Below are 24,220 nucleotides of genomic sequence, written 5' to 3' on the forward strand. Positions count from 1 at the left end.
AAAAGAGTATTTTACACCATCTGCTCCGCACCAAACAGCATAAACGTAAAAACAGTGACTATGTCGTGGAAAATTTGGCAACAGTGTGTGCTATGCAATGCAGTGAGCAATGCTGCAACTTTTACACAACAGAACCCAAGCAACCACTCAGTAGGATGCATTGTGATTGGCCTGTTTAGCACTGTCAATTCTGTGAATGTCAGTTTTTAAATTCAACAGTGAGAGACTTAGAATCATCTCTTCAATAGAACTCTGGCCCCAGTGAGAATAATCACCTATGCCTTTGCACACCTTAGCTTATTTGACAACTTATAGTGGGTTAACCACCTTCAAGACAATCAAGGGGACAGCCCTCCCCTATTAGTGGTTAAATACCCGGCAGTCTCCATCAGTCGTCTTAGAACTGAACCGGGCTCTTAATGAGAGAAAAAACATCTTATTAACACCAGAAGTTTTGTCCAGCTGCCTTCTTTTCAAGCCCTCAAAGCCAAACACAGAGCTAAAACCATGTAAATAGTGGAATCTGGAATCCATGTAAATGAAATGACAGAAACATGAAAACTACAAGTAATTATATATTTAATTTTAACACCTTGATTTTTTTTATTTTACATTTAAATTGAAAATTTTAATTTGCAAAAGCACCACTATTGCTTCTATTTCTATTGCTTTCCAGTAATTGCTTTGTTTAACATACAATGTGGCGACGCTATGCAATATTTTATTGTGCCACGTTATAGTAATGACCATCTATAGACCTTCAAGGAATGGACCTAGATTTAGGGAATACATGAAAACAAAGAAGAAGGGCCTTTAAACAGGCTCCCTTTCTGCTCTGTGCACACTTTGGCAATGTAGTGTTCCTCAAAACAAAAAAAACCCTCATTATTACAGAATCCAATCACTTCCTTTCCTTCAAGTACTCACTGAGACTGCGGCAGATGTTGATGTAGAAGTCTATGCTGTCTTCGCCGTCGTCCACTAGATAGCCATCTTTCAGTTTTATCAGAGGACTGAGGTCATGCTTCCTCCCATCAGAGTCAAACACGTAGCAGGGCACCTGGGCAAAGAAGAGCTGGATTAACTCTACAATACAGATGTATTCGTGCACCACTTTATGCTGCATTCACAAAAAAGCCCCCCCTCAACAGTTTTACTATTGTGTTACCACAAACTTTGCACGTGTGTTTATAGCTATCTGATAATACACAACTTAGTAACTGTGATCATGGATATATCATACTCTTTGGTTTATTTTGTTGCTTTTAACATTTTCCTGAACAAATTTATTTCACACATTTTTTCAAATGTTTCCACATTAACAGGATCACTGTCACAACATGTGACCCATTTTCTGCACAGATAAACGCTGTAAACATCTTCGCAGTGATGGAATATGGTTATACAGCTTTCCATTTCCTCTTCAGCTCATTGTGTTTAATCACAGTGAAGATTTCATTCCTTCTTTCTTCTAAATGTAAAAGTCTGTTGAATGAGTCAGCGACCCCATCAGATGCTCCACCGCACCTCTTTATGTGGCTTGAATTTGTCTTTCTTGCAGGCAGCGTAGGTCTTCCACTCAAAGTAATGCACGCACTGAGACACGGTCACAAACTCTGGAGTCCCCTGCAGAACAAAGACAGGAACATGAGTAAGAAAGGTAGTTTCATGTTGACACAGGTGATGAATGCATGCTAAAGTATACGGCACATCATCGTCCATGACATCAAAGATTTAAGCATTTAAGATGCTGAATGTGTCATTGTTTCCATTATCACAGAGAAATACAGAGTATTAACCTTTGTTGTAGTTATATTGTGGGGAGGAACTTCTAAGTAAGTGTTGAGCCTCAAACAAACACAACCACAGCCTGCTGCTGCTTCTGGATTTGCTGATGGTTCAGTGCTTCATTCAGAGTTTCTCAAAAACTCTTTGACAGCAGCATTGTTTTTTAAATTCCAGGTATTCTCCACATTTTAGCTGCTGTTTTACAGAGTCAAAAACAACAACATTTTCTCCCATTAATCCCTTTTACTTTACTGTTATAATTGTGTATTCTAATATTACAAATGCTTAAAATTTCAAATGACGACATAAAAGATCAGTGCATGTACAAATAATGCCAGCCTATAGCTGTGTGACATGAGAGCAGATATTCTTAATAGGGCCACCTTAGGCGAGCTGATACCCCCACACAGGCACTGTTTGGTTGGTTCGAAGAAAGGTAAAGAGTTAAAATTGTTGGAGACAATGGATGAATTAACGGGTGTGAACTAAGTATTGGATAAACCAGGATTATTTTGAGCTGTGAATCGTGCAGTGCTACTCTAGCAGTCCTTTTTAGTGGACTGAAAGGACATCTCTGAATGCTTCACAAGACGTCACTCCATTTCACTGATCCTCAAGCCAATGCTGAACATTGCAACCTTAACCTTTATTAAACAGGTAATCCCATTGAGACTCAGCTTCTCATTTACAGGAGAGACCTGTTCAGACAGCAATAAATAACAATAAAAAAAAAGTAGTAAAAAAAGAGGTAAAATTAAAAACTTAAAGACATATATATTGGGCATATGACAGTAAAGGGAAACAGGAACATAATTTGTTTGCTAGAAAATTCCAAAAGTGATTAATAATAAACACATCAAGGATTAACTTCTAGCCCAATAACCTTTATTTATTTTCCTAAATGTACTGATAAAAATAGAGATAGAGGATTTAACTATAACATCTATAACATTACCATTTAGACCGGACTTAAAAAGGAGGGGTAAACTACAACAACAAAGTAAATATAGGAATAACGTTAAAGCGCTCGGTTTTTTAAAACTCTTTTGCAACATGTCTGAAACAAGGCACAGTTCTGTTAAGATAACGTCTACTATAATCTGCATTTTGCTGTCATCACTTCTTTTCAGCATTTAGTGATTTGCCCTAAAAATTGTGGAAGCCACTTTTATTTCTCCCCGTCGTACACTCTGAAACAGAAAACTCCTCTTTGTTTCTCGACAGGAAATGATACTTCAACCCACCACTCACCCACCCCATCAAAACCACAGATACACACAACGCAGCGAGCAGGATCACGCTATGAGGTATCAGTCATTATTCTACATCATTTCCAGTCACAGATTCACTGACAAGCAGCGACAGGAATCCAACAATCATCATCTTAGAGTTGTTACGTTTCGTTTTAGCAAAAGCGACTTCCAAATGTTTGTTTCACTTTCAATCAATTAACTTAGTGTTTTAGTTTTTTGTCTTTTGCACATTTCTCCACACAGACACAAATACCTGATGAAACAACAGAGCGCCATTTAACTTCCTGTGTTGAAAAACAGGATGTTTAATACTTTGTATCCAAAAGACATCGAAAGTGTCAGCAAAAACACGCAATAAACTTGACCTTCTGTGCATCTTAATTTTAGAATAAATAAGGTAATTAACCTCAAATTCATTTGTGGATTGTACTTGTCTTCCTGTTATAAACTTAACATATTTCTAAAGTCTGTTTGAATAGGTGAGCTGCACTGTTTGTAAAATACAGATAATCTTCCAAAACATTTTTCCCTCTCTCTGTGTCAACTGACAAAATCTGCCTTTAGGAACAATTACGTAAAATCAAATATCACAATATCACAAATGTCCTACCTCCTCTAATGGATTACCCATCATTTGTGCAATCACTCTGCACAGCAGCAACCTTTGGGGGCTAAATAATGATGTCAATGTCAAGTGCTAACTCCACAGACTCCCCTGCTGAAAGCCCTTGAACATATGAGCTGAAAATGACATGTGTAAAACCTGATTCAAATACAGAGTCTGGACAGATCATTTCCACTTGCCACCTTCCTATGCATCACACAGCTATTAAAGATTAATGTTATGTTTTACTAATGATGTTTGGATTAAAAGAGCAACAACAGAATGCCAACACACAATGTCTTTTGATCCATCCATCCATGTATTTAGCTTACTTGTATGTTATTTCCATGCACTAATCAGCATTGTGTATGGAAGTGTATGGATAAACTCTGCACACCAAGCTAGTGTTATAGCTAAAACTTAACACTCAACTTGTCCAAATATGGTGAATTCTCTCTCCTAAAAAAGGAGCATGTGCCAAGGTGGCAGTGTGATTAGCAATGCATGGTTGCATGTAGCTTTCCTTACACAGGGAGCTCTGCTTTCTCCCTTCATCGTTCATAAAGGTTAAAAAGAGAGCGAGAGATGAAAAAAGAAAAGGTGTCCATAAAGATGAAGCCAAGGCTTCAAAATAGTAGTTCACATGCTAATTGGTGGACACCATGATTCATGCTGCAAGTAAGATTTATTATTCAGAACCTGTTTACTATGCCATGCTTCCATTCTGACCCATGTATATAACACACAATGTGACTAAACTATGTCAAAAGTTTACATCTAATGTTACTGCAGCACATCAGTGGCTGAACGATTGCAGAGACTGCTGCTGCACAACACGTCAGCACACACCAGGTGTTAGTGGACAAAGGAAATTCATGTAGAACATCGAACAGTTAGTTTGATATTTTCTGTGCATTCCCATTAACGCAGCTATTGAACAACAGGTAATCATCCATCTAAGAATATTTGGTATATTCTTCTGAATGTCAGTCTTACCATGGTTTTCCCACACTGGAAGCTGATGCTGGTCTGAATCTTGTTGTTGCTTCCAGGACAAGTTTGCGTGCTGTTGAAATCCAGCACAGTGTCAGAGAGCTTCTGCAGCGAAAGGTCACCTGTACATTTGGCAAAGACAAAGAAAACAGTCATTACAAAATAATAACATGCATGTAAAGAGTTAAATGACTGAAAATCATTAAACCCTAAATTACATAATATAACAACAGGTCAGAGAAACCTTGAAGTGGTGATTCATTTTAACATCAGAAATGGTAGCTTTCCTTTAGATCAATGTAAATTCATTTAACTTGATGTGGACAGATCACATAGATCACTGAGCTTGCCAGCACGAAAACATTTATCTAATAAAGGTATGACAAAGATCGTTCAGTTGGTACAACAAACATACATACACAGGCTCTCGTTCTCAGACCATTCATCCCAAACAGTCACTGAGACAGTTTGGCAGAATAATGTTGTTGCCCTCCAACATCCACTGACCCAGCAGGTCAATGTAAACTCTGCATCGCATTTCCAAATCACCAGACGGCTCTGTACCTTAACATTTTGACCCTGGTGTCTGTACACTGTCATTAATCATTTCAAAGCACTACAAAACAGAAAACTGGCAGCAGTGGGAAGTCTTGTGCATGTTAAGAATTTGACTTGATTTAAGACTCAGCCTGTTAAATAAACTCACCGCAAGTCAGGCAGACGAAAAGCTAAGATAATAAAATGTTACAAGCTGAAAAATGCTGTGTAGCTTCAAAAAACAAATCTGGATCAAACATCCAAAGACCTCAGTGATGAGCTGTGTGTGTTTAATTGATCATTTGAGTTTAGGGCAATCAATCTAATTTTGAAAATTTAGCAACACTTGTAGCTTCCATCGATTACTAAAATAAAACAATCAAGATATAATGCTTATTGATCCTCATTTTTGCCTTCCGGGACTTCTGTTTCCTTTACTTCCTCTGGTTTAATTAGTTGTTTTACACTTTTTTATTGGTTTAGTTTAGCTGGTTTACAGGTTTTCATTAGATGCGACATATTAAAGCGTGATCTCTGAACGCTCTGATAAGACTACTATCACGAGAACACAATAAAGGAGTGTAACTAAACAACCATGTGACCTACTAACACTGACAGCTACTGCAGGTCTTCAAACTACTGAACTTGGCTGAAACACGGCTCACGTCCCTGCCTGTAATATTCAGTTACAGTGGTCATCTGTTGTTCTTTAGCAGCTGGCACAACATAGATAAGAAGCAATGAAATTCAGTATGCAGCATGTATGGATTTAACAGAAATGTATCTACATAATTTGATTAGATGAGCTCAGATGCTGCTTAGAAGCTGGCTGTAAGAAAATTAATGTTCACATATTTTGAAAAGCAACAAAATTAGCAATGCTTTCTCCTTGTAGTTTACTGTAATAAACAGATTTATTTATTTTTATTATTATTTGTCCACGGTCTACCTCTCTGCAAAGTATCAGGAAATTTCTCTTGGCAGTCTTTTAGATGACATTGAACACATAGAAGCTGAAAGCCTTGCAAACACAATAGTAAAAGACAGTGAAACCCTAGGATCAGCCTAAGAGCTACTTTCCTCTTATAGAGTGGAGGAAGCGTTCATTGCTCCAAAGATTTTGACTTCAGGAAGTACAGGAGACGAGAATGTCAAAGTGTGTGAGAGAACAGTGTGTGGTTTCTGAGCACAGTCACTAGACAGCATGGATAAAGGCTCGAGCAGGCAGTAAACAGCACAAGAGAGAAGGAGGGGGAGAGGAAGCCTGAGTCATGTCTGTGTTAGTCAGCGTGAATGCCTGATGATGTGTTCCCGGGTCATGTGATAAATCAGCTGATGTGACTGAACTTCAGCTCAGCTGATCAGCACTTCATGTTGTCCATGCTTGTCTTTTTTCACTTTACACGTGGGCGCTTCCTCATAAGAAAAATAACTAAAGCTTAATGAAGACAATCTAATGAAATAAGCTGGAAATGCAGGCCACAGATGCACTCAGGAGTCAGACGAGCAGTACCATACACCACTTTGTCACCAGAGGAAGGTCATGACCTCAAGCTGCAGGATAAGTTGTTGTTGTGGGACTGAAATAAATCTGTCTGGCAGCCAGACAAAAAACAAAGGCAGGGATATAACTGAGGTTGAGAAAAATCCTCAAACAATCACCGCGAGCTTATGTCATCATATCAGCGACAGTGGCTATAAAGATGCGATTTATTAAATAAATATCTCTTTAAATATTTCAGTGAAAACTGGTTTTAAATACCATGTGTTAATTAACCCTTTATTAAAGGTGCAAATGCAACACAAACGTGTCTGTTAATGAACGATGATGGAAGCAGCACATTGGTCACCTGGTCCAAACAAACCCTTTTATTAGTGGTTTCTAAACAGTTGGGCATTCCTCCTCCCAGACGGCCCAATGCTTTGGGCTGTTTGCACTCACAGGGAGAGAAAAAAAAAAATGTGGAGCACAACCAAAGCTGAATGAATCTGATTGATGTGGGAACAATAAAGAAGAAAGAGAGCATTCACGCCTGTTTGCAAGATTCATTGAGATGGCATAAACAGCAGTTTATGCCATCTCAATCCTCTCATCAATTAGAGGATTTTTAAGAAGGAAAGAAGTGACACTCGTCAAACATGAAGTGAGGATATTAAGACAAAACACATCTTGTCTGAGATTTACTTTCACATATCTGCTGAGTTGCTTTTTTTTATAACTTTACTTCCTGATGAAGTTAAAACTAATTGCTTATTGTTTTTTATACAAAGGTGAAATGGAAATCCTTTGTTTTGTAAGTCATATAAAAGTTGAGTATTAGGAGTATGCTTATGCTAATTTTTTCCTCATGTTCTTGGCAATGGAGTCTCTTTACTATTCCCCGAAGAGCTACAAATCAAATCAAATCAAATCACTTTTTATTGTCACATCACATGTGCAGGCACACTGGCACAGCACATGCGAGTGAAATTCTTGTGTGCGAGCCCCACAAGCAACAGAGATGTGCAAACACAACAACACAAACGAGCGAAATACAAGAATGGCCAACCTGAAACTAATAAATATATGTACAATATATAATAGTGTATGTGTGATGGCCAAACCCGTGGCCACACTCTAAATTGCTGGACAAAAGATGGTAGCCAGGGTTTGAAACCATTAAATACAAGGGAAGATAATTGGACCACACCACCACTTCCTGCTGAAGGGGGGGAATGTGTGTTTTCTTTACTTTAAAAACAAAGTATTTGTATTTAATTAAATATTTGAGTTTAGGGTTTAATGGGGTTTTTGGTTTTCTTCTTTAGTGTTTAGTTTATTAACAAACTAGATTGTACTGCATCGTTTGTGATTTATGATTGTGTTTTGTTTGTTACCCCTCATGTGTCACAATGGTCTGATCAGCCATTATATATACCCTTGTATGTCATTTCATGTTTAGGTCAATTATGTACGTTTGGGCAGTCATTTGGTTTGTTAAGGTTGCAGTCTTTGCCTGAGTTCAGTTTTGTTTCTTTGACCTCTTTTATGAGCTCAACATTTATTAGTCTTGTAAATATAATTTTTGGGGGTTAAATAAATGGAAATTATATTTTTCTAATAACTCCTGGGCTCCTCCTGTTTTTCAACTCGGTCCATCACATGTGGTGTCAGAAGTGGGACCCTTCAGTCGAGGAGACAGGATTTTTTTTTGCATTGTTCTGCCCTTTTTCCTCCCCTGACAAACTTTTTGAGCCATGCAGAATGCTGTGCGCCCAAAGAGAGGAAATAAAATGGAGGCCAGAGAGGCCTTGCAGCAGCCAGAGAGGGAGAAGGAGATGGAAGAAGGAATTTCAGTTGTGGCTGGAGACACTGAAGGAGAGGATACCAGGGAGCCAACTCTCCTTGATATTGCTGGGATTCTTCAGGCTTTCATGGGACAACAGGAAGTTCGAGATAAAAAGCAGAGAGAGGATGCTATACTGCAAGAACAGCGTTTTAAGAGTTTGCAACACCAGTTTCGGCTTTTGCAAATGGAAGTGCAGGCCAGAACCACCCCACTTCCAGAGCCCACATCAACTGATCCAGAGTCTGTTGAAACTCCAGCTGATTATCAGACACAAGCAACATCTCAGCATGAGGGTTCTGGCTCAGCCTCCATATTAACAGGTCAGTCTGTGCATATTCATCATCCTAAACTGGAGAAACTAGCTGTTGAAGATGATGTTGAACATTTTCTGACCACTTTTGAGAGAATTGCAGCTGCTTGTCGTTGGCCAGAGTCAGACTGGATTTTTCACCTCATTCCTCTTCTCACTGGTAAGGCTCGAAGTGCCTATGTTAATATGGATGTGGACGATTCACTGCAATATGAGAAGGTAAAAGCTGCCATTTTGCAAAAATACGATATAAACCCAGAAACATACAGGCAAAGATTTCGCTGTCTTGAAGTTTTTGATGAGAGTCCCAAGGAACTGTATGCGAGACTGAAAGAACTTTATGAAAAATGGATTCAGCCGAAAAACAGAACTGTAAAAGAAGTTGGTGAAATTATCATCTTGGAGCAGTTTTTAAGAATGCTGTGTCCTGAGCTTCAGGTCTGGATTAAGGAGCATAATCCAAAGTCTGCTGCAGAGGCCGCCACCCTGGCTGATGTGTTTGTAGCTGCCCGAAGTAAGAGTCAGCCATGGAGCAACAGTGCATGGAAGGCTGCCAGAGATTCACGTCGGTCGCAACCCCCTCAGCATCCTCAGAGGTCAGCGACGGGTGTGGGTAAGCCCTTTACAAGGGAAACGCAGCCTTTGAATACCTCGAAGCCAGGTAAAAGGCCACCAGTGTGCTACCTTTGTGGACAGGAAGGTCACACTAAGCCCATGTGTCCTAATAATCAAAGCAAATTATCTCAGATGTGTTTTGTGCCTCACCGGAATGTGGATATTAAATCTGAGAGAAAGCAGTCAAATAAAATCACCACAGTTAAGATTAATGGACAAGAAATTAATGCTTTAATAGACACTGGCAGCACACAGACTCTGGTACACAGGAAATATGTGTCAAAAGACTACACATGCCCCTCTGAAACCATATCAGTTTGCTGTATACATGGTGATGAAAGACCATACCCTACTGCTGATCTGTTTATTGAAGTGCAGGGGACACCCTATCTGTTAAAGGTTGGTGTAGCTGATAATCTGCCCTATCCTGTAGTTCTTGGGGAGGATCTGCCAGTCATCTATGATTTGTTGAGAGAAGTGCAAGAGTGCAATGTTGCTATAACAAGGGCTCAAACTAAAAATCAGGATGAGCATCATGCAACCCTCAGTGCTTTACCCTTCTTTGAGGCTGAACTAGAGACAGATCCCGGGAAGTCTCGGAAGCCACGCAGTCAAAGAAGACGTGAAAAATTTCAACACACTGTTGGAAAGACATCAGTTCAGGCTGCTCCAGATATGCCTTTAGGTTTTTCAGTACCTACGAACATCAGACAAATGCAGCAGGCTGATCCAACTTTGTCTGCCATGTTGCTGAGGGCTAAGGAAAAGGACTCTGTTGAATCTGACACAAATAAAGAGCTGTACATTCTGCAAGATGGCATTTTATACCACCAGCACGGCCAGGTTAAACAGTTAGTGGTCCCTAAAGTAGCCCGTGAAACAGTGCTTACTTTGGGGCACTCCATTCCCTGGGCTGGCCACCTGGGGAAGCATAAGACCACCGCTCGCATCAAGCGATACTTTTTCTGGCCTGGTTTACGCTCAGATGTTGCTATGTTTTGCAGGAGTTGTCCTCAATGTCAGAAGACTTCAATTAGAGTCCCCACCAAAGCACCACTCCAACCTCTCCCAATCATTGGTATACCATTTCAGCGTCTTGGCATGGACGTAGTTGGTCCTGTAGAAAAAAGTAAATCTGGAAATCGCTTTATGCTAGTCATTACAGACTATGCTACGAGGTATCCTGAAGTCTTTCCATTAAAAACTGTTAAAGCAAAAACTGTAGCTTCCTCATTGATTCAACTGTTCTCAAGGGTTGGATTCCCACAGGAGATTTTAACTGACCAGGGCACTAATTTTATGTCCACACTGTTGAAAGAGGTCTATAAGCTGTTAGGTATCAGGAGTATGCGGACAACCCCTTATCACCCACAGACAGATGGACTGACGGAGCGCTTCAACCAAACTCTCAAACAAATGCTCCGAAAGTTTGTCAATGATACAGGGTCTGATTGGGACCAGTGGCTGCCATACCTCCTTTTTGCCTACAGGGAAGTTCCTCAAGCCTCCACTGGCTTCTCCCCGTTTGAGCTTCTTTATGGCCATGAGGTGAGAGGCCCATTGACCCTGCTAAAGGACTCATGGGAGGGAGAGCAAGGTAAAGAGGAATCGGTCAATGTTATTTCATATGTCATTCATATGAGAGAAAAGCTTCAGCAGATGAGTGAACTGGCTCAGAGTCATATGGAAGCTGCTCAGAGGCAACAAAAGACTTTGTTTGATAAAAAAGCTCGCCACAGGAGTTTTGTCCCTGGCCAGAAGGTTTTGGTAATGTTGCCAACTTCTGACAGCAAGTTGCTGGCAAAGTGGCAGGGACCCTTTGAAGTACAGAAGAAACTTGGACCTACTACCTACAAAGTTTCTACACCAGGTCTTCAGCGAGGGAATAGAGTGCTCCATGTTAACCTTCTTAAGGAATGGATTCCACGCACTGAGAATAAAACAGAGGGTTTGCTTATTCACAGCGTGGATGAGGAGGAAGAAGTTAATGACTACTTGCCTTCAGTAACAGTCTCTGTCCTGGACCTGAGCCATCTCACCAGTGAGCAACAGTCTCAGGTAACACCTCTGATTAATTCAGACATATTTCAAAAGTACCCAGGTCGCACGAGTCTGGTGGAGCATGACATTGTTTTAAAACCTGATGCAGCTGTGAAGCGTATGAGTTACAGGATACCGGAACGCTTCCTGGTGGAGTTAAAGGAGGAGGTGGACCTCATGCTGTCTCTGGGAATCATCCAACCTTCAACAAGTGAGTGGTGCAACCCTGTTGTGTTGGCTCCGAAAAAGGATAGCTCGATACGTTTTTGCATCGACTTCAGGTATCTCAATTCCATATCAAAATTTGACTCTTACCCGATGCCACGCATTGACGATCTCATTGAGCGTTTGGGGAAGGCAAAATATCTAACGACCATTGATCTCTCCAAGGGATACTGGCAAGTACCTCTCACTAAACGGTCTCAAGAGTTGACAGCATTCCGTACTCCGTGGGGATTGTTCGAGTTCACAGTCTTACCATTTGGTCTGCATGGGGCCCCAGCAACATTTCAAAGGCTAATGGATAAGGTACTCTGTGGGCTCTCAGCATTCACTTGTGCGTACCTTGATGATGTTGTTGTTTTCAGTGGAACTTGGGAAGAGCATGTGGATCACCTAAGGATCGTGCTGGATCGGCTGTGTTCCGCAGGCCTTACCATCAATCCAGCAAAGTGTGCTCTTGCTAGGACTGAAGTCCAGTACCTCGGGTTTACTGTTGGAGGTGGGACAATTAAACCACAGGTTGACAAAATTAATGCAATTGCATCATGTCCTCTTCCACAAACCAGGAAACAGCTGCGATCCTTCCTCGGCATGGCTGCGTTCTACAACAGATTCATTCCCAACTTCTCAGCTAGAGCAGCCCCACTGACGGACAGGATTGGCTCAAGATGTCCCAATAAGATTCGGTGGACAGCTGAAGCTGTTGCAGCTTTCAAAGACCTTCGCCAGTCCCTGAGTAAGGACCCCGTTCTGCACTCACCAGATTTCACAAAAGACTTTACATTGCAGACTGATGCTTCTGAAAGGGGTTTGGGAGCAGTGCTTCTGCAGGGACCACCAGAGGATCGACATCCTGTCGCCTACATCAGCCGTAAGCTGCTACCAAGGGAGAGCCGCTACGCAACGGTTGAGAAGGAAACCTTGGCCATTAAATGGGCACTTGACTCTTTCAAGTATTATTTGCTGGGAAGAGAATTCATCCTTCAAACTGACCACAAAGCCCTGCAGTGGCTGGAGAGAATGAAAGACACTAATGGGAGAATCACCAGGTGGTATCTGGCTATGCAGCCATACCGGTTTAAGATTCACTATATCCCTGGTAAAGACAACACCATTGCTGATTACCTCTCTCGCTGCCTGATGGAAGATCCAGAAGTGGGGGGGTGTGTGATGGCCAAACCCGTGGCCACACTCTAAATTGCTGGACAAAAGATGGTAGCCAGGGTTTGAAACCATTAAATACAAGGGAAGATAATTGGACCACACCACCACTTCCTGCTGAAGGGGGGGAATGTGTGTTTTCTTTACTTTAAAAACAAAGTATTTGTATTTAATTAAATATTTGAGTTTAGGGTTTAATGGGGTTTTTGGTTTTCTTCTTTAGTGTTTAGTTTATTAACAAACTAGATTGTACTGCATCGTTTGTGATTTATGATTGTGTTTTGTTTGTTACCCCTCATGTGTCACAATGGTCTGATCAGCCATTATATATACCCTTGTATGTCATTTCATGTTTAGGTCAATTATGTACGTTTGGGCAGTCATTTGGTTTGTTAAGGTTGCAGTCTTTGCCTGAGTTCAGTTTTGTTTCTTTGACCTCTTTTATGAGCTCAACATTTATTAGTCTTGTAAATATAATTTTTGGGGGTTAAATAAATGGAAATTATATTTTTCTAATAACTCCTGGGCTCCTCCTGTTTTTCAACTCGGTCCATCACAGTATGCATTTCTGGATGATACTCAGCCAATGACGGGGTTTCGATGCTAGACAAGTTTCAGTGATCATCATGGGGAATATGAGGCATCTCTCAGGGTGCTTATTAAGCCTTAAACAGCACTGTGAGTCCAGTTTGATGCATTTTGTTGAGCATTGCAAAGAGGCAATGCTACACTCATACAGTGTAACGAAACATGGCTTCGGGGCTTCTCCGGTGGACTGGGACATTAATCTGAGCGGTAAGAAGGAATGTGGCAAGACTGCACTAGCTGTGATTGAAACGTGGTGCCATCCTGGATATGTTACTGCAAAGAAACGTTTGTGGCCTGAATACTGAAGCTGAAGAAATGCATCCATGTGACTCGCTGAGGGAATTTGTCATTGCTGCTGCTGCTGTTTGAATCAACACACCGTTTGGATTCCTCTGTCAGCTGATGCAAGGCTCATCCCAACAACTGTGGCTGTGTGAATGGATGAGGATAATAAATGGGTCCAGATGATCCACAACACCACTTAATGACCATACAACTGAACACTCTCTCCAAAATCTTAGTCGCAGATACAGGAAATCGTTACCACCTCAGCCTGTAATATTTACATTCATTTTAGATTCAAGCTTTTGTATCATATTAGATTTTGAGATCTTCACTTTTTCTACAACTTCACAATTTTTAAGATAAATTGTCTCATCTCACATCATCGTTATCATCTTGAATCAAAATAGCTGATGTGTTGGGCCAGAAAACAGAAAACAAATTCAACTCCTTGAGCTTGACTTTGGAATCAATTCTAAGGAGTACCAAACCATTTTCCCCCTCTCAACAGAAGGACAGAATGAATACTTCTTGGACTGTAAAAGGAACAATAGACTTGTTCTGTAAACAGGAAAAAAAAGTAACGGAGTGGAGTAGAACAGAAAAGCAAAGCAGACCAGAGCATAACACAGACAATGGTCGACAAGGTCTGTGATGAATTCTAGTGGCTCATGATTTACTCTGGTGAAGTGTTTTATTTTGGCCAAGAACTACTCTAAACAAACATATTTAGTTCATTATCAAGTAATAGAAAAAAAGAAAGTCAAATTCTGGCATTTTAAAAGACTAAAAACATTTTTAGCTAAAAAGAGGTGTTGTTCTGCTAAATGTCTACTTTATGAGATCTAATAGTTCTCATAACACTTCTTTTTGTTTTGATTTATCACCTTACAAGTTCTGAGAGCCCAACGTCACTTTTTAAATGGTTAGAAGAACCAACAAAGAACCACATTTAAAAGACCTGACAGGCACTTTTGGTTAATAAAGCCATCAATCATCAGATTGATTCCAAAGTAATTCTTATTTGACTAGTTTATAGATTTGATGTCTTCATTTGATTACACCAGTTCTATTTAACTTAATTAATTTTGCAGGTCCTGAGACAAAGCGTTTTCTTTGTTTCCAAAAACAAACCATGACAGAAAAAGTTGGAGAGCCACTCGCTCGGCTGAATTGCAAAAAGACGATGGACCCCTCAAACAATTTGGGGGACGATGAATAAAGACACTGAGACACAAGAGGCCTTTAAAGACAGATGCTGTTTGTGGATGTTGCTGACACACAGCATCGGCAGCATCAGCAGACCGATCAGCACAGAGACGGGATCTCTGATGAAGCTCTGAAAGACAATTAGCACTGTAACCCCTGCTGTCAGCAACAACACTGAAATTTTCCAGAAGAAAAACAGTACTAATGTTCTCACTTGTCATCCTACGAAACAGGAAAGTGCAATAATATATGCACCTTCTAAACCAAATAAGGTCTCTCTTCCAAAAGTATTAAAAATTTATACTCAAAATTATGTAATTATGAGCCTTTTTTCTTTTTTAATACTTTGACACGATCAACAGAAAAGTAATTATTATACGTGATTTGAATATATTCAAACACAATACTGCACATTTTAAAGAGCATTTATAAACCGTTTTGTGACATCTTGTAGGGAAAAAATGAAATGAAAATGAAAAATGAAAATGAATGAAATGAAAAAAAAAATGATTGAAAGGAAAATCCAAAGTATATTCAAGCATGTTGTGATTTCATTTTGGGGGGGGGGGGGGGGTTGTGGTCTTCAAAAACTAAAAATAAATCTGAAATTAACTTTCTCCATCAGTGCTCCTGCGACAATAGAGGCAACACCATGCAGAATACGCTGTAGCTGCCCGTTTATGCATTAATTTATTCGCTTCACAGCGTGATGAACTATTGCATTTTCAGTTTATGGAAGTTAAATGTCACAGATGAGCAAACGGCACTATGTGAAAGGAGGGTTTCATTCTGGCATTTTAATATGTAAACAGTATTTAACCTTTGGCGTTGCTCTGTTTGATAGCATCCTCTCGTGTCCCTCTTATCTAATTTTTTTAAACAGACTCATATATTCTTACAAAGTGCAGGCTTTGACTGTACTGCAGATGGATCATGAGACATTATTAGCAATAAGTAGACTTTCATAACTACTTTTAACATTCAAGTTTAATTAACATGAAATGTTGACATTTAAAATTGAAGCAGAATGAAAAAAGTAATAATTATAATAATTTCTCCACTTTCAAGTATTTTTTGTTCCTGAACTTTTCTTACATCTTTCATTAGCAGTGAAATGGCACAGTGCTGAGGCTAGAAGTAAAGTGATGGAAACCATTAAATCTTTAGAGGATCGAAGGGAATCAGTGAAGTTTCTGTAACGATTGTTTAGTGACTAAATGTTTAGGTAGGCCACAGCAAGTTTTCAGACTTTGAAATGAGCCACTGCAGTCTCACATTTGGGAACAGCTGGCATCAACATTACAATGACACCGACAATAAATAATAATAAATCATAAGCACATTAACAGGCTACCTACAGTGGGGCAAAAAAGTATTTAGTCAGCCACCGATTGTGCACGTTCCCCCACTTAAAATGATGACAGAGGTCAGTAATTTGCACCAGAGGTACACTTCAACTGTGAGAGACAGAATGTGAAAAAAAAAAATCCATGAATCCACATGGTAGGATTTGTAAAGAATTTATTCGTAAATCAGGGTGGAAAATAAGTATTTGGTCACCTCAAACAAGGAAAATCTCTGGCTCTCACAGACCTGTAACTTCTTCTGTAAGAAGCTTTTCTGTCCCCCACTCGTTACAGATTATAATAAACACTAACTGACTGCAGACTAAGTTGTAATTTTCTTCACTGATTCACACAGTAAAGCTCTTTAAAGATTTGCAAAGCAACTCTGGGCTAGTCTGCTTTACCTCAGTAGACAGTGAATGCATTGATCACATTTGTTTCACCCAGTTGTCCTTTCCAAGCAGGAGAACATAGTGTTGTATTTGAAAAACACTGCTGTTTGTAAAAGTCGGGGTAAACCTCTGTCAGTCGATAAGATGACTTAATGCTGACGTTAATGTCTCGCACTGAATTCAGTTAAGTTTAAATTTAACAGCAGTGAATTGAGATTAACTGACTACTGATTTTAGCTCTAATTAACACTGTTGCCTTCAGTGGGGCGCACCTACTCTGTATTTGTCTGCCAGCGTCAACATTCTCAACACAATCTGACAGTCTGTGTCAAATACAGCTGATTGTGCTTTGCTGTCAAATATACTTTACATGTGGAAGAAATGAAGGACAGGCAAAAAAATCACAATTCAAAGTTTTAAGTATTTCTTGATTTACAATTTTTTTTTTTTTTTTTTTTTTTTTTAAATCTGTTTTTTTTTCATCATCTTCCAGACAATTCAGTTTAGAGCTCACTGCATATCTTGTAGTTTTTATGCAGTTTAAATGAACTGTTATAAAAGAAAATAAAGAGAAAACACCTGTTGTCTTCTGATACAGTGGGGCAAAAAAGTATTTAGTCAGCCACCGACTGTGCAAGTTCCCCCACTTAAAATGATGACAGAGGTCAGTAATTTGCACCAGAGGTACACTTCAACTGTGAGAGACAGAATGTGAAAAAAAAAATCCATGAATTCACATGGTAGGATTTGTAAAGAATTTATTCGTAAATCAGGGTGGAAAATAAGTATTTGGTCACCTCAAACAAGGAAAATCTCTGGCTCTCACAGACCTGTAACGTCTTCTGTAAGAAGCTTTTCTGTCCCCCACTCGTTACCTGTATGAATGGCACCTGTTTGAACTCATCATCTGTATAAAAGACACCTGTCCACAGCCTCAAACAGTCAGACTCCAAACTCCGCCATGGCCAAGACCAAAGAGCTTTCGAAGGACACCAGGAAAAGTATTGTAGACCTGCACCAGACTGGGAAGAGTGAATCTACAATAGGCAAGCAGCTTGGTGTGAAAAAACCAACTGTGGGAGCAATCATCAGAAAATGGAAGACATACAAGACCACTGATAATCTCCCTCGATCTGGGGCTCCACGCAAGATCTCATCCCGTGGGGTCAAAATGATCATGAGAACGGTGAGCAAAGATCCCAGAACCACACGGGGGGACCTGGTGAATGACCTGCAGAGAGCTGGGACCAAAGTAACAAAGGTCACCATCAGTAACACACTACAACGGCAGGGAATCAAATCCCGCAGTGCCAGACGTGTTCCGCTGCTGAAGCCAGTGCATGTCCAGGCCCGTCTGAAGTTTGCCAGAGAGCACATGGATGATACAGCAGAGGATTGGGAGAATGTCATGTGGTCAGATGAAACCAAAGTAGAACTTTTTGGTATAAACTCAACTCGTCGTGTTTGGAGGAAGAAGAATACTGAGTTGCATCCCAAGAACACCATACCTACTGTGAACCATGGTGGTGGAAACATCATGCTATGGGGCTGTTTTTCTGCCAAGGGGACAGGACGACTGATCCGTGTTAAGGACAGAATGAATGGGGCCATGTATCGTGAGATTCTGAGCCAAAACCTCCTTCCATCAGTGAGAACTTTGAAGATGAAACAAGGCTGGGTCTTCCAACATGACAATGATCCAAAACACACACCCCGGGCAACAAAGGAGTGGCTCCGTAAGAAGCATTTGAAAGTCCTGGAGTGGCCTAGCCAGTCTCCAGACCTCAACCCCATAGAAAATCTGTGGCGGGAGTTGAAAGTCCGTGTTGCTCGGCGACAGCCCCAAAACATCACTGCTCTCGAGAAGATCTGCATGGAGGAATGGGCCAAAATACCAGCTACTGTGTGTGCAAACCTGGTAAAGACCTATAGTAAACGTTTGACCTCTGTTATTGCCAACAAAGGTTATGTTACAAAGTATTGAGTTGTATTTTTGTTATTGACCAAATACTTATTTTCCACCCTGATTTACGAATAAATTCTTTACAAATCCTACCATGTGGATTCATGGATTTTTTTTTCACATTCTGTCTCTCACAGTTGAAGTGTACCTCTGGTGCAAATTACTGACCTCTGTCATCATTTTAGGTGGGGGAACTTGCACAATCGGTGGCTGACTAAATACTTTTTTGCCCCACTGTATATAGGCAAGCTGTAGTTAGCAAATAATTTGTATGAGGAAAAGTTTTTTAAATAAGTACATAAATAAAACACTTTCCTTCCCTCTGACTTTTCACAATTTTGACCCTGTAAAGACGTTATATTAGGATTCTAGACCAAAAAAACAAAACAAAGATCAGTTCTACAGAAGACACACTTTTCTCTACAAAACATTTGCCTTTTAGCAGGACTTCAAGGTTCAAGACAAAGTCCAGTTTCATGCGTCATTCAGACACAAAATGAAGAGTGCACATATTACCAAATTGTGCGTAAAATATAATATTTAGCATCCACAGGATGTACATGTTTTCAACACATCCCCATTAACGATCTGTAAAGCACTCTGCCGCGTGACTGTCATGAGACACAGCTAACAGCATGCTTGCAAACAGACCAAAATGATTGTAAGATAAAATCCTTTTTACAGCAATAAGATGCTTGAATGTGCACAGGACACCAACTAATGAGGATTTTCAGTCAGCAGTAACCTGTTTGTTTTTCCATACAAGCCTAAAGCTAACGCCTAAAACTCAACTCTCAAATTAGCAGGAATTAGATTACCGGTAACTCATTTCCTTTAACTCTTAGCCAAACACACACACGCGCTCTATCACTGGCCACACAATAAACATCGCTCTCAGAACAGCGAAAGTTACTTAACGTAGCGTCTTGCTGTAGTACTATCATGGAAATTGCACTGTATTCACGCTGAAGACAACATACTGAGTTTCTATATTACTAGCACTATACTACTATAATGAGCCATCTGGATGCTGCCATGCCTGGCTGATTTGTGATTCAAGACGCTGTCCTACTGACATCAATTCAGTGCTGTTTATATAGAGCCAAATAATAAGATCAGTCATCCCAGGGCACTTTACACTATTGTTGAAAGGATCCCAAATAAAACCAGACCAGTGGTGGGCGGATGTCTGTCTCAGTAGGTTGTAGTGAGAACAGTCTGACTCAAGAAGTAGACTGTTTGTGTTAGCTTTCTACTACATGAAGCATCTTCCACCCTTTTTGCTGTTGAGAGTTTTCAAAATCCTTTGGACAAAAACCTCAAAGCCAACAGCCATCAAGCTGTATACCCAACCTAACGGCACTAAAAAGCATCTTTACGGTCTATCCGTATATATATAGGGAATAACTTCTCCATTTGGATCTTCTTAAAGCTTTAAAGCCATGGCTGCTGTGGCTGACAGGTGTCCTGATACATGCACGTAGGTCTCATCTTCTCTACTTTAAATTAGTTAACTGCATCGCTCCAGCACATTTGTGCTTCTAGGGGCATTTCTGGAGCATATCTTAATGTATGGTAGAGGTCATCCATTTTTTTGATGAGCAACATATGCAGGATTATGCATTTCAGGCTTTAAATCAGCATCTCTCATCCACTTTCAATGGGGATGACATCGTGCATCACCCAAACTGAATTGTGAATTTGTTGTTTTGCTTAGTTTGCAGTGTTTGGCATGAAAAACTTTTCAAGTGCCAGCTAATCAGCTAAAGTCATGAAAATAACCCGAGAGAGTGAGATGACTGCCTGTCCATTCAACAAGAAAATCAAAGAGAAGTTGATCGCTGTGGTTAGTCTGCTGTGTATGTAGAAAGTTAGTAACACGAAGCCAGCCTGCTATGATGATTGTGTTTTGTATGGATACTAATACTGGATCTCAGGCTTAAGATGATAGTGACAGGTTTAAAAAACAAAACAAAACACTGAACTGAGCATTTTACCCCCTGCACCAGAATCATGATTTGTGCAGAACAGTCATTCTTCAGCATGATGGGACAGCAAGAGGAGGAACAGCTAACAAACAGTGGGCAGGTTGGTGGGCACTATAACCCACATAAAGAACAAGGCAGACAGAAAACTCACCAACAGACTGCTCTTTGTTGGTTGTGAGGTTTCGTAAACACATGGCAGTGTCAGCTCCACAGCTGGTTGGTGGTGAAGAGTCACAGAGCTTTAGTGTATATCTCACTTTATTATCTTGATCTATTGCCTCCCATTTATATCTGCAAGACAAGGAATAGAAGACAATAAGCAAATAGATACCCAGGAAATGAGCTTGTTGGCCCCGACCCCACAAAATTACAGTCTGGGACAACAAATGACTATCATTTCCACTGCTACTATAAAGATAAGTCATTGTTTTGGGCTGTAAATTTTTTTGAAAATTGTTAAAATAGTTACAATGAACAAATGGGAAATGAATCTTTAAAAATTTATACTGTGACTCGTGTTCTTTTACTTATTTCTCCTATAAAATAAATCACACTCATCTGTATAGCAAAAACACACTGACATATAAATGACAGTTTAAAATATCTAGTGGTTCACAGAAGTACAGCATTTATGTAAAAATTACGGTTCGTGCTTTGCAAATGTACGTTTTTCAGCTTTTTCCATCACGCAACCTTTGAGGAAATTTGAAGCTTTGACTTCTGATTTGACAAAACAAGAAATACAAACGTGCCTTCGAGTTTTAAATTATCTTCTTCTAAATTTACCACTTCAATCCTTGGCAGAAAATAACTGATGCCTTTCTCTAAATACCTAAAACTTAAATTTAAGGCATTCTTTTCTTTAACAAACAAATGTAACAATAACAATAAACAAAATGGACTAATCTGAGTTAAGTGAGATTAAACCAACTGGGATTAAAAACAGAGATAAGAAAGGAGGAGGTCATAAAATAATTTTTAAAAGCCCCATGCTTCCATTTCAGTGAGTGTGGAAAACACATGTGCAAGTCTTACACACACACACACACACACACACACACACACACACACACACACACACACACACGGTTTCACTTCTGATTTTTAACTAATATTGAAGTAATCTTTTTATGACACAGAAGTGAGGACAGTATTTAATGGTTGTATACTAAAAATTCCAACAGTTCAGAAATGCTCTTGTCATTTTCACTTTTATTAAAATATGAATTGATCATTAGCATCATTATTTCCCCCCTGTTGGGTATAACGTGATATGGTATTGTGTGATATTATGTTTTTCCTAATAAAACAGGTGCTGTAAAACCTAAAAAATACACAAATACACCGTGTTCTCTGAACGTAAGGAGTAATCCCACACATCAATACGGATATTGACCTAAACCAGACTGTAAAGGAACAGACGAGGAACAGAAACTAAGGGAGAAGTTAACTGTAAGCCATGTGTGTTTCTAACCAAGGTCCTCGGAAGCTGCCAAATCGAGGAAGTAATATTAACCCAGGCTGAACCTAAGCGTTGAGTCACCGGGTTATCATTTGCGCTTTATTGCTGAGTCAATATTTGAACAGCAGCTACTGAGACAACGCTGACTTTATTTTAACTCCCATATTTATGTTGTTATTCTCTTCCGGTGCGTTTATTTATATAAATACGCCGCTGCTCTGTGAGAAAAACGCAATGTTGTTAAGGTTTAACATTCCCCAATTAAGCACGGCAGTTTTGTGCACGTTTCGGCATTTATAGCTAAGCTTCACTTATTTCCTCGATGAACAAGAAAAACTAACTAGCACCGACGGTATGTGAGTTTCAGGGGTAGTCTGATTCAGCTGTACTGGTTTGCTAGCTGAATCAAACTTATTTAGGCTGTTTGCTAAATAAGAAATAAAACTACCTATGACTGGAAATAAGCATTAGTAGACATATTTCTCAATTCAGTTTATTTAGACGATGTGTGTACACGAGAGGACAACGGCTGCACCTTTAACGCTGTTAATCTGTCAGCAGCTGCAGTGTTTGTACCCCCAGAAGGTGTGTATGTGTGTGTTGTTACCTGCAGAGGTCCTGGTACCACGGGCTGTTGTTCTCCGTCGTTCCGGACCGAACCAACAAACAGCCTAGAAAGGCCGCGAACCACAGAGCCAGCTTCAGAGGCTCGAAGCGAGAACATTTATACCCAAACATGATGGTTACTGTACCGGGTAACGTCTGTGGAGCCTAACTAAGACGACATGATACAGCAGAGTGTCTCTGCTCCTCACCAAATCAGTAGGAAGTGACTTCATCACATGACAGGACATCACATGACTCTCATGATGTTGACTGAAGGGGCGTTCGCTGTCTGTGAGAAAAATCTGACATCTGAAAACGCGTGAAAAAGTGTAAAGTGTCAAGTGTGACGTAAGTAATAGCCAGGGGTAATAAAACAATTTTGCCTACTTCTTCACAACAGGTGGCCACAGAAGGAATTTGTGTCTCCTCCCGGATATCTGCTGCTTGTTAGGTAAACATGCAAGCCAATACACAAGCGAACCATTAGGAAAGGTTACAAATGAAAAAAAAACCAAAAAAAAACCCCACACACCAAACAAATCAAACAAACCAACAAACAATAGAAACAAAAGCAATGTGTCAAACAGAAAAGGACAAACAAAATAACGAGAAAATGATCATACGTGAGGACATATAGCAAGAAAGTAATTGTAAATTTACATTTATGAATGTGGAAACTAGCAACAAGTAGCATTAACAGTAACAACAGTCACATCAACTCTTCTTCTTTCATTTTCATGATTTTTTGTGTTAAAGGGTAAGACATTATATGGATTTTTAAAAATTGTAATTTTTTTAAAGTGTTGAAATATTTTTATTGATGTCCAACAAATCCTAAAAATGACGTGTCTTACTGGTGTTGTTTTATTGATATATTTTTTTAATCCCACATGCAATAAACCACTTTAAACTAAAAATCACACATATTTTTTTAACCATTTGTTATTATTGTAACTGTTTTGCGCTGTGCTGAACCAGATTCTTTTCCAAGTCATCACTTCAAACTTCACAAACTCTAAACCGTAGTTAATTGCTAATATTTGCATTTGATGACTTGAGACGACTGTTGGGCTGTAGTTTTAGATAAACAAACTGTAATTGGGCTGAATTAGATTTAATCATTTTTTCAGTTAATCAAGAAAATACACAACAGAACAAATTTACAACACAGTGCTACTCACTAACAAAAAACCCATGTCACACAATCATGACTTGAGCTATTGTAACTGTCAAACGTATGTACCTATCAAACCTACTTATCACCCCAATGCATCACTATTGATTAAAAAATGAATTAACAACAAGAAAAGATTTTATCACTCTTGTGATTCTCCAAGTGACAGAATAAACAAGTTGAATTTTTCTAGTTACAAATACGTCACTGTATGTCCGACGTTACATGAATGCGACATTTCTCATGACACATAGCCAAGAGGTTGACTCGAAGTATTTAGCCCTGAAGTTTGTCTTACAGGTCAATCCTGTTCTGAAGTCGCTTCATTGACTTCTAACCTTCCACTCGTGAAACATTG

The 24,220-nt window shown here is 39.7% G+C and overlaps 1 protein-coding gene across 2 annotated transcripts in view; it reads right to left on the minus strand.

Annotated features, from left to right (window-relative positions):
• The window catches only part of igf2r (insulin-like growth factor 2 receptor), a 61,033-nt gene extending 37,068 nt beyond the window's left edge, over positions 1 to 23,965 (minus strand). Inside the window, exons 1-5 of one of the 2 annotated variants that reach the window (XM_026194141.2) lie at positions 22,690 to 23,965; positions 20,772 to 20,911; positions 4,642 to 4,760; positions 1,528 to 1,626; positions 928 to 1,060 (exon numbers count right to left, since the gene is read on the minus strand). In XM_026194141.2, the coding sequence (XP_026049926.2) occupies positions 928 to 1,060; positions 1,528 to 1,626; positions 4,642 to 4,760; positions 20,772 to 20,911; positions 22,690 to 22,820 (622 nt within the window). In that variant the 5' untranslated portion in view covers positions 22,821 to 23,965. The remainder of the gene's footprint in view (positions 1 to 927; positions 1,061 to 1,527; positions 1,627 to 4,641; positions 4,761 to 20,771; positions 20,912 to 22,689) is intronic. The other variant, XM_026194140.2, reaches the window with a different exon arrangement.
• Between the last annotated feature and the right edge of the window lie 255 nt (positions 23,966 to 24,220).

Source organism: Astatotilapia calliptera, chromosome 15 (genome assembly GCF_964374335.1).
Source record: "Astatotilapia calliptera chromosome 15, fAstCal68.1, whole genome shotgun sequence".
Classification (NCBI taxonomy): Eukaryota; Metazoa; Chordata; class Actinopteri; order Cichliformes; family Cichlidae; genus Astatotilapia; species Astatotilapia calliptera.